This window comes from Mytilus galloprovincialis, chromosome 10 (genome assembly GCF_965363235.1).
Source record: "Mytilus galloprovincialis chromosome 10, xbMytGall1.hap1.1, whole genome shotgun sequence".
NCBI lineage: Eukaryota > Metazoa > Mollusca > Bivalvia > Mytilida > Mytilidae > Mytilus > Mytilus galloprovincialis.
This window is the reverse complement of record NC_134847.1, coordinates 48,844,839-48,857,223: the sequence shown is the minus strand read 5'-3', so window position 1 is coordinate 48,857,223 and position 12,385 is coordinate 48,844,839. Positions and strand designations below refer to the sequence as shown.

The window sequence follows — 12,385 nt, the reverse complement described above, 5'->3', positions numbered from 1 at the left end:
CACGAAACATATCAAAGACATATGGAATGAAGAAACTCACGAATTTTACAGTTGTTCTATATTTGAGAAGACTCTATATCAGAATTTTCAAGAGTAAAAGTTCAATATCAATCGACTTCTTACAAATTTTAGAAATTGATAATGAAACTAATTAAAAAACAAACATAGAATTGAAACTATCAAATTAAATGGTTATATTAAATGGGTATGGAAAAAAATCAAACCTAAAGAATAAAAACTCAAATATATTCGAGATATTATTAATAATAGATATAGGAAGATGTGGTGTGAGTGCCAATGAGACAACTCTCCATCCAAATAACAATTTATAAAAGTAAATCATTATAGTTCAATGTGCGGCCTTCAACACGGAGCCCTGGCTCACATCGAACAAAAAACTATAAAGGGCCCCAAAATTAGTAGTGTAAAACCATTCAAACGGAAAATCCAACGGTCTTATCTATACAAAATACGAGAAACACGTATACATTACATAAACAAACGACAACTACTGTACATCAGATTCATGACCTAGGACAGGTGCAAACATTTGCAGCGGGATTAAATGTTTTTTGGTACCAAACCGTCTTCCCTTTTCTGAAACCGTAGCATAATTTCACAACATAGAAAACCACACGATAAAATATCAATTGGAAGGCTTAACTCAATCAAAAAAACGTAAATAAACACACTATGAACGAATAAATTTAATATGCGATACCTGAATGCAAATTATAAAATATTAGGGACAAACATTCAAGGCCAAAAGGCAAACAAACAAGTCCAAACAAAGCCATGGCAAGACACCACCACGAAATATATAACCCTTCGAAAATAATCACTTTTGAAAATATCTACAGGTAAATGAAAAATAATTTTGTCGTTTTAGGTATACTACTTATGTGTATAAAATTCTTCCAATAATTAGGAATATCAGAAAGTTCTGTCATATAAATACATAATTTAACACTAGATACAAATTGGGGTGAATATCAACAATAAAACTATACAATTAGAGCTAGTTAAAACTTCCCTGTACAGATTTAAGGAGAATAATCTTGATGTTCATCCAAACATATTACGAAGAAAGGAACATAGAAGTTAATAGTTAAAGTTAAAGTTATCCCGTTTGTCACAAAGTTATGTTTTTGACCGACCTTACAATTCTAGATGTAAGTCTATATATGGAATAGACTTAATCTCATCATAATGATTATTCATTATAAGTATTATATTGATTCAGTCTCAGACATATCATTTTTTAATTAGTTGTTATATGCCTTGAATGAGTTTAAACATTTGCAAATACTCGCAGATCTGTGCTTTGTGTCTTTTTTTTTTATAGTTTTAATGTGCTTCTGATCGATCTATTGGGTTAAACCCTTTCAATTTGAATTTTTGTAGTTTGTCTTCAAGATGAACTACGTCCGGTTAAATGAAGAGTTTGGTGCCCTCAATAATCTTGTATGTGCCTGTCCCAAATCAGGAGCCTGTATTTTAGTGATTATCGTTTGTTGCTGTTTTATATATTTGTTTTTCGTATGTATATCTATCAGGCCGTTAGCTTTTTTTTTTTTGAATAATTTTATATTTGTCATTTCGAGGCCTTTTATTTTTAGCTTTCTATGTGGTATAAGTTTTGCTTATTGTTTAAGGCCATAATACAATTATTATTAAATTAACATTCTAACAACTTTGACTCGCAAAAACACACAAAGTTACATTTCAAAATATCTAATTTATGAATACCCTTTCAGAAATGTCCGACTTTACATTCTGGAAAAAATACCAATTATCCATATTGCGGGTTTTGCTGCCAATATTATCACTATAAAACATTTCCGCATCATATCCAAAGCTGTGAAATAATTGTTTTTCATCAAACAGAATAGAAGTTGGAGCTTTGTATCTAGTCCATCTATCGGTATGCCATACCTTTTCTTCTATTGTTCTCGTTTCTGATAGAAATATATTTCTACTCATAGATGCATATCCGGTAAATGTTGTTCCAAAATCAATAGCCGCAACAAACAATGGCTTCATTTAATAAAAAACAAAAGAAAATGCTAATTAAATTATATTTTCAAGCAATTAAAAGAACACGATTTACTAAACCGTAAAATTATCATCAATTCGTATTTTGGCAGCATGTTCATACGAAGAATACCACCAGTCGTAAACTTTTAGCATTTTCTTTTTCATTAAATTGTAAATATATATATATATATATATATTACACTTGTGTGTGAAATCAGTTAATTTAAAATGAAGCGAAACTTTAAGATAGTAAATTCATATAAATAATATGACCACTTATTTGTATTTATATGTCTGACTAAACTATTTGACGTTTCAAAGAGTAAAATAGCAAAATTACCGAACTTTGAGGAAAACTGATAACGAAAAGTTCTTTATCAAATGGCAAAATCAGTCAGTTAAATTGAGGCCTGGAACTGTCGTGCTATTAACTGCGAGTTGTCTTTTGGTAATTGATGTTGGTCCTTGTCATTTTACTTATTTTCTACGGTTACCAAATCAAACATTAGACTCGAGTTTTACTGTGTGTATTGCTATGTGTTTGTTCATTGTACATTGTCTAAATGTATGAAGGAGGGATGTGCTCTCATTAAATATGAGGGATATGCGTATGCATGGACATTCTAAGTTGACATAAAATTGAGAATGGAAATGGTGAATGTGCCAAAGAGACAACAACCCGACCATAGAGCAGACAACAGCAGAAGGTCACCAACAGGTCTCCAATACAACGAGAAATTCTCGCACCCGGAGGCGTCTTTCAGCTGGCCCCTAAACAAATATATACTGGTTCAGTGATAATGAACACCATACTAAACTCCAAATTGTACACAAGAAACTAAAAGTTAAAATAATACAAGATGTTTGATAATATGACCTTTTAAAAATTTCGGTTTTCAAAACATATTTTACACAACCATGTCAATGGAATATTATGTTATCGAGATAAATTTAATTCTTTACACTTTTTTCGAATTGTGGTTTGGACGTTTTAATCACTTGGTATCCACACTAACGTTAATATCAAAGGGGCATTAGCTACGATATATAAAAAAAGATCAAAAATTTTTTGTTTTGTTTAATTACTAATGAAGTGAAATAATAGCTCGCTTTTAGCAGCCAATTCGTTTCAATTTTGTCAAAATAAGCCGATAAACATCACTGATGAATTATTCACTAGCATGTGAATTTTTCAACCTTATTGAATCTGGTATGCCTGGCATTGAAGAGCATTATTTTATTTTATTTCCTGTATTTATGACAGTTATGTGTTTGTGATTTAACTTATAGTTTTGATGTTTTATTGAGCATTTCTCACTCCTTCAACATGTTCAAACAGAATGCAAAAATTATCATCGGCAATATTAAATGCGAACCATATTTTGCACTTCGGCTGGACTGTATCTGTGTTTTGTCCTCTTTCCCTAATGAAAATATTGAAAAACATTATTTATTTAAACTGAACTATTTGTAGAATGAAATTAATCTGTATGCTTGCAACTTTGATCATCAATATCACTTGAACTGTAATGTACTGTAGAAACTGACTGATCTCAATTTTGTTTTTATATCTTTTATTGTAACATACTACTGTGAATTCAATTTAGTCGTGGAATACCCAAGTTTCGAGGTTCTCGCCGGTAAAGGTTAATTGCGAATTAAGATGTTAAACAAAAAACATTTTTTTAGATCTATATAAACCACGAATTCACTTTTCCACAAGCTTTCTCGCGATCCAAGAAAATTGGTTACCACTAACATATTAATGAATATAAACTCTTCATAGATACCAGGATTGAAACTTTGTACGCCAAACGCTCGAATATTTCTTATCTTATCTTCAATTTCCAAATAAAGTACAAAATCGCAGACCATACACATCCATATTCTTAAATACGGGCAATAGGAATACTAAACATGTTAAAGATATTCAAAGAGTTATTTGTTACATACCATGAACTGTTATTGACTGAATCTGAACTTGCATATATCATGTATATGTATTGTGATAAATTTTCTTTTACAATATAAGTTTTTGATATGACTTGTATATGAAAGAGGTGATATGCTTTTTTTCATTGGCAATTTTATATTTCTGTGTAAAGACAATCAATCAGCTTAGTATATGTAAAACATATAAACAATTGTAAATTCCGTATCCTATTATGATAATTGCATTACAGAGGATTGTTTCCTTGTAAGGAAATTATTAAACCAAGTGTTTTATATGATAAACTCACATCTGTTCCTTTAGTAGAGAAAAAAAGATATTGATGCAATAACGATTTGGTTATCGTCATGAAAGAATTGTGTCACAGTAAAACATCAAATCACTTATATGCTCCTCTTATTTTATCCACAACGTCGTACTCTTAACACGATTATGATATAACGAATTGACACAAAAAAATGAAAAACGAGTAACACGATAGCTGCCAAAAAATACTGCCATCCCTCTTCACATCATATATTTAGTATCGACTCCTTTTATAGTATGTTTTTGACTTTTTTGGTCTCTATTAGTCATTTTTCTTTTTTCATATGCTGTTGTCTATTTTTCATTTATGTTTGGTTTATTCTTCCTCATTTGTCTTGTTTTTTTTATGTTGCGCTTCTTTCTGTTCATCTTTTCCTATTTTTAGCTATGACATGGTCAGTTCATTTTCGACTAATGAGTTTGAATGTCCATGTGGTATCGTTTGCCTCTTTTTATATTGAAAAACAATATAATTTTACAGTGAAACCTGTCTTGTAAGGTCAATTTATGTAACAAGAAAGTTATCTTTTCAGAGAGACAGGTGACATATAAAATGAGGTTTGAAATGCATAGTTATTGCCAAAACCGGACAGGAAAAGGATAATCTAACACGACATGTTTTCGTGTTAAAGAGATGACATTTTTAAGCAGGTTTGACTGTAGTTCAAAATGTTTTAAAATTTACCTGTTCGGATTGACTGTATCTTTGATTAGTTCTCTTCAAATGAAGAAAACAATAAGAAATACTAATTAGCTTTAACTGAACAGTACAAACTTATTAACACATTTCAAAGATATTAAATGATGTTGCTGATAAGACTTTATGATACGTACTGCATTTTAATATAGTCAGCAGAAAAGGTGAAAAAAATATCAGTCAATACTTTTCACAATTATTTATCAGACAGTTGTGTCATGTTTACTATTGTTTATCTGTTTGTCTTTTTCATTTTTAGCCATGGCGTTGTCAGTTTTTTCGATTGACGAGTTTGACTGTCCCTTTGGTATCTTTTGTCCCTCTTTTGATCTGTACTTGACTGATTCTTTAAAAGACTGTATAATGTTTGAAAAACACTAGATCGAATCTGAATAATAACTACTTAAAAAAAAAGTATTCTTGGTAAACAGTTGCATTAATTTTTGTTCAGACTGTAAACTATGGTAATAGTTCCAATGGTATTGAATTAGATGCGCATTTCAACAATTGATGACTCATTCGTAAAAAGTTGTCACCATGACCCTTGTCATTTTGTAATTGGTAGCATTTGGAATTTTAACGAGTTTAACACCATGTATTGTGTTTCCATTGATTAATAAGCTCGCTCTCGTGGAGTTTACTTACTCTGAAACTGCTGAATATATTTCCCATATCGAATGTCTAAAAAGAACAATAACAATAGTTATCAAAAGTACCAGGATTATAATTTTATACGCCAGACGCGCGTTTCGTCTACATAAGACTCATCAGTGACGCTCAGATCAAAATAGTTAAAAAGCAAAATCAATACAAAGTTGAAGAGCATTGAGGATCCAAAATTCCAAAAAGTTGTGCCAAATACGGCTAAGGTAATCTACTCCTGGGGTAAGAAAATCTTTAGTTTTTCGAAAAATTCAAGGTTTTGTAAACAAAAACGATTCAATTATGCACCATTACATATAAAAATTGGTAAAGGCACAATGTTTAAATCCGTTATCTTTGAAATTCATGTTTGTTTTATATAAAATGTTTTCATCTAACTAATGAATCTTCTTTATATTCAAGAAAAGTTGAGAAACGAAAGGATATTTCTTTATTTATGTTTTGTTCCACTAGAAATTAATTCACGGAATATGATCGTATATATGATTTTGTTTATGTCAGCAAAAGCGCTCTGACTTTTGGTTTGGCCATTACTACCTTGACAATAACTTATTTAGCATAGACATCGACCGAGTGGTTGCCTAATATCTTTAAAAAGTAAAAACAAACCGACATATAAGCAAAATTCAAATGGGGAAGTCCCTTTAACACTGTAATTTATGACATCCCTTTCTCATTTAAACAAATATATATATATATATATATATATATATATATATATATATATATATATATATATATATATATATATATATAGTTAAAAATGTTTTCTTTGATTAATATTCACTTAGAATATTTAGCAATTTACAACAGAATATATAAACAATATATTCCGTTACATATCGGTCAAAATTAAATATTGACCTCAAGCTTAATTTGTTATATTTTTATTTTCTGAGTAGCAAAGGTCACAAATTTTATGAGATCGACATAACACAAATTTATTTAACCGAACATTTTACTCGCATATCTTTTTCAAAATTATTTAGTGGTCTTCAGTAAATAAAGATAGTGTCAGAAGTTCATACAATAGCAACTATGTATGAAATATTGTCTTAATAACTCTTTAAAATGAGATATAGCAATTGATGGTCGTTCCCCTTTGGCTTCGTATGTGATTGTATAAACTTGGATAACAAATTATCTTTACTTTAAATTTCAAAGAAAACGAATTATATGTTCAACTTTTTAGATGGTTGTATTTAATAAAACCGAACACACGTATGAACCAGTTTGATATTTCATATTTTAACACATATGAGGAATAACCCAAATTCTTGTCTGTTGGATGTGATTTAGTTATAAATATGACAGTTGTTAAAGCCATTCATTTGATTTTTCCATTTGATAAGTAACTTTCCGTTTTAAATTTTCCTCGGAATTTAGTATTTTCGTGATTTTACGTTTTAGTAGGTGAATGAGGAAACTGTAAAGTTTCTTACACATTGATTAATGAACTACATTTACATTATAGTACCTAGTGGATTCTATTTGGTGCATTGTGCGATAAGAAAGAGTAGAAACATTTTGCAGTACGCTTTACGTTAAACAACATTATAATGATTCGTTTCGTTTCGTATCGTAACGCAATTTATTTGAAATGCTTGTCCATTTATCAATATATTTTAATGAGAAAAGTATAAATGTATCCACTTAAGTCCCAAGAATTCACATGGATAAAGAAATATCATGGTAACCCCTAAACTGCAATTCTACAGTAAAATCCTAGCCGTAGACATTTGTTGGCTGTGCGGGATATACAAATACGAAGCATCGTGCAGTTGAAATGCGAACGTTAAATATAATATCTCGTGAAGGGTGAGTGCATCCTTTCTGCACATCCTTTTGGCATCTCTTAAATATCGTGTAGATAGACCGTTTACAGTCAAAGTGTTTGCGCCAATCCAGCATATGCTCATTTTCAAGTACCAATCTCAATTTATACACCCTTCATCTTGATTGAGCTATCAACAGATAATACCAGTTGTTTTGCAAATATACAAAAAATATCAAGTAAAATAATACTCAACTCCGAGGAAAATTTAAAACGGAAAGGTAAAATCAAAAGTTTAAACACATCAACAAATGGATAACAACTGTCATATTCCTGACTTGCCAATGGTACAAATTTATTTGTTTGTAGACAATGGTGGATTAAACCTGGTTTTGTAGCTTGCTAAACCTCTCAGTTGGATGACAGTTGCATTAAATTCTATAATATTGACAACGATCTCCGAAAAAAACAAACAGACATAACTGGTAAAAATGATAAAAATAGGAGTACAACAGTCAACATTATGCTATAATCTTAATCACTATAAAAACAAACAAATATGCAACAAAGAAGCACAAATAAACATATAGACAAAGCACATTAGCAAAAATGAAAGACAAGAACACAAAAATATGTATATGTACCATAGAACAATAACAAAGTTACGGAATGTATAAGTACAGAGCCACGTAATATGAAACAAATAAACACAAAAAGGCATATAGACAAAGCACATTAGCACAAATTAAAGACAAGAATACAAACTGATGTCTTATTTTTTCCATAAATTTGCTTACCAAGTTAAGTTTCAATATTTCCTATTTCTGTTAGCACATGAACTGCGTATTTCCTCCTAAGTATAAGTTGAATGATCATATTAGTCAGGTCAATATCAGTGTTCACTCGTTTCACCCACACATCTTAAACATAGGTCTATATGAGATATATATAACATAAATGCGCAATTAAAGTATAAATAACTTGACATCATTTAAAGGCCATTAAAGGTATGCAATACTGGAAGCTTCTATAAAAAAATAATCCTGTTATTTAAAATACCAAACACTTGTGATATATCGATCGTACATTTCAATATTTGAAATGCAAACAGTCACGACTTTTATGGTTAAGATTTAAATTCCCTGTTAGATTGAATGGAAAAAATCAGAACTGAATTACTGAGGGCATGCGTTTTGTGTTTCTCAAACAGCTTTTTTCTGAAGAAAACTGTAGCAATTATCTAATTTTGCTTCTGAATTAATATTTTTCTTGGAAATTTTAAGTCGGAATATGTCATTATTAGACAATTGCCTGACCGGAAATTTTTCACAGGTGCTTTTGTCTGTACAACGGTTTAGATTTCCGCCAAAACTATGACAATCGTAGTCTTTATAATGTTTAATTGAATAATGAAATACTACGGTGCAGTAGTTAAAATTATCTCACTATAACGAAATGGTTTAACCGACTCTTTTGTGTAAGTTTTGTCAATGAAAATTTATCAATCAGTTTTGTTTTGTTCTGTTTTTTTTTTTGTCGAATGCTTCCTCATTTTAACCCCTAGATGTTTACTAGAGCACCCTCCGTATCGTACAAAATTAAAAAAAAATCGTTACAAATTAAATTTTGTTCGAGTTGTGTTTTCAACAAAATGATTGAAAATCGTCTGATTGTGACGAATGTTAATGACCACATTCGTCGTCTTCATCTCCATCTTTACGTTATTCGCTCCGAGCTTGCATCGTTTACAGCTAGATTATTTAACGGATAAGTTCAGAATTAAGATAATCTCAATAAAAGATATTCCTTTGTTTTTATATTGCAAATCAAAAAGCAATTATTCAGGTATGTAAGGCTTACATAAGTGAGTAGATTGGACACCTCGTTGAAGCACGCCATGTATATCAAAGCTAGAAATAACTTTTCCTTTCTATTTTACTGGTGTGGTAACATTGTGTTAAAAGTCCTAAATAATTTTTCACAAATTCCAGCTAAATTCAGATTTAATCCGTAATGATGTAGACTGGCCATCAATATTTCGTGACTTACATCAAATGCCTTCTGGCTGTCAGTAGTTATCAAAGGTACCAGGATTATAATTTAATACGCCAGACATGCGTTTCGTCTTCATAAGACTCATCAGTGACACTCTGATCTAAATAGTAAAAAGCCAAACAAATACAAAGTTGAAGCGCATCAATCGTTAGAATATATGGTTTTCTGTCCTTGCACTGCTAAGCATGCCTCGAAAAGTATTTACGCGGTCATGTTTGGCGATAATCCCTTCATAAAACTTAATGGTACTGGAATTTGTCCAGATTTCATATGGTTTGCTTTGTCCAAAATGACAATTCCAATAATGTTGCCAAAACTAATCTTAATGTTATACCACGGTATTGTTTAAGTAAAAAAAAATGCGTTTTCTTAGTCATGATTGGTGATACTGTTCCAGTTTTGTACTTTTTATGGTACCTTATCCTTTAATAGAAGTATATTGAAAATTTATTGTAGTATTTCTATAACATTGCCCCCAGGAGTGTTCCAACTGTTCTGCAGCTAAGTCATATTTATCTGATTCTTTCTTGGTTTTCAGTTGGTCTATAGGTTTCTCGTTTATGTTTTTTTCGAATTTGTTTAATGATTTTGTATGGGACGCCGTAATTGTCTTATAATGTAAATATCTAATGTGTTTTGTAGCTTTGTTTTTTTTTTATTTTTCTTCGTGTTATGTGCGAGATCCTTTATTTCCAGACTTGCATCTCTGTGTTATGTCAAATAAATTGTTTGTTTGTCTGGTCAAACAGTTATATGATATGTCATTGCTTTTCTTTGTTATGTCCAATATGCATTGAAAATCACATTAAGTTATATCTAATGTATATTCAGAGAATACTTCTGAACTTTATGCGCAACCACGTGACGTTCTTTCACATTTCTTCTATGTTGTTTTCACAAAGGTATCATACTTGTACTTTAATTTTTCATCACTCATTTATATTAACTTTGTATTTACATTGTAACATAGATCAAATTTATTCGTTCAGTGTATGTTCATTTGTGTTTCTACGTTTTTGATTGAGTTAAACCATTCCAATTGATATGTTATATTCTATGTTGTGATGTTACACTCTTTTTTCAGATAAGGGTGAAGGTTTGGTACCACCAAAACGTGTAATCCCGCTGCAATTGTTTGTACCTGTCCTAAGTCTTGAATCCGATGTTCAGTAGATTTCGTTCTTGGTGTGGCTCATGAGTGTTTCTCGTTTCTAGTTTTTTTTTATATATCTTAGACCGCTGGTTTTCCCGTTTGAATGGTTTTACACATGTAATTTGTAGGGCCCTTTATAGCTTGCTGTTCGGTGTGAGCCAAGGCTCCGTGTTGACCGTACCTTGACCTATAATAGTTTACTTTTATAAATTGTGACTTGCATGAAGAGTTGTCTCATTAGTACTCATACCACATCTTCCTATGTCTTTGTAAACACCTATTACGTTATTTGCAAATGCCTATTACATTATGTGCAAACACCTATTACGTTATGTGCAAATACCTTTGAAATAATGTGCAAACACCTATTATGGTATATGTAAACACCTTTAACATGTACTTTAATTGCAATCGCCACTAATATAAAGTAAAAGTACCTATTACATTATGTGCAAACATCTATAACTTTATGTTTAAACAACAACATATGCATATGCAATCGTACGATATTAAACCAAAGGTATGTCAGTTTGATGGTTACCACTAATATTGAATTTATGATATTTAGCATGCATTTGGATAAGAATAGACCATTTTCGAATTATGTCCTTCACCGGAAAAGTTCGTCAATTATGCGCGTCAAATTGAAGGGGTACTAGCTGTCAAATTCGTGTCCCCGATTTGACTCAAAGTCTCATATTGGATTTATAACAATGTAAAACATTCATCCAAATTAATTAAAAACAATTAACAGAACACGAGCTTGATAACATGTTGCTTCGTTTCGTGGGTAATTTAGTCTAAACGCCATATAATTGCCTATCGAGATGACCACGAAAACAACCGATGGTCACATAACACGATAAACACAAACATAAATATAAATCGATAAATGGATATTAATGGATTTCTCTATTCTGTTTGATTTCAATGTTGATGTAAAAAAACAAAATTTTGGTTTTATCTGTATATTTCACTGTCAAATTTGAAATTCTTTCACTTTTAATAGCCTAACACGCATCAACCATGCATAATCCATCTCTAGCTTAGGGGTTAAATTGATGTTCACACGAATACGGTTGCAATGAGGTCGAATTATTCACTTGCGAGTGAATGTAATTCATCATCGATGTTAATAGCTTATTTTGACAAAATTGTACCATATTAGCTGCTATTGGCGAATTAATTTGTCACAATTTCACTTTCATTAATGATTAACAAAAAAATAATTTAATTTTATATGTATCTCGTAGCTAGCGCTCCTTTACGCTGTTGATGTGACTAGGATAACATATCATGATCAAGATGTTTAATTGATTAAAAAAAAAGCAAGCATACATCAAAAGAATTTTGAAAAAAAAATAAGTCGGAATAAAGCTACACGAATAATTGTAACCCACATAATTTACACATCTTCAGCAAGTCTTATAATTTCGTCAACGATAAAATCCATATCGGATCTCTCACAAACAGGATTTCCAACAATGACCTTGAAGAAGTTAACCAATCCCTTTGTAGATAGAGGTTGATAGCTAATCATTAAAGAACCTTTGAGCATCATCCGACCCTTTATAGCTGGAGCTACCTAAAAATTAAAACATATTAAAAATTTAAATGTAGCTACCATATACAGAAAGCATCATGGCCTCAAACGATGATCCAGTCATAGTTTCAACCGGCGAACCAGTAAATTGAGCGTTGGCGAGCGCGCTTGTTTCAGTTTTATGAACGTTTTTCTTTTGTCGTATT

At 31.0% G+C, this 12,385-nt stretch overlaps 1 protein-coding gene across 1 annotated transcript in view; it reads right to left on the bottom strand.

Annotated features, from left to right (window-relative positions):
* Positions 1 to 10,942: 10,942 nt before the first annotated feature.
* LOC143047719 (cysteine sulfinic acid decarboxylase-like) overlaps positions 10,943 to 12,385 on the bottom strand; it is a 43,436-nt gene continuing 41,993 nt past the window's right edge. Inside the window, exon 14 of the mRNA XM_076220930.1 lies at positions 10,943 to 12,221. Coding sequence (XP_076077045.1) covers positions 12,042 to 12,221 — 180 coding nt within the window. The 3' untranslated portion in view covers positions 10,943 to 12,041. The remainder of the gene's footprint in view (positions 12,222 to 12,385) is intronic.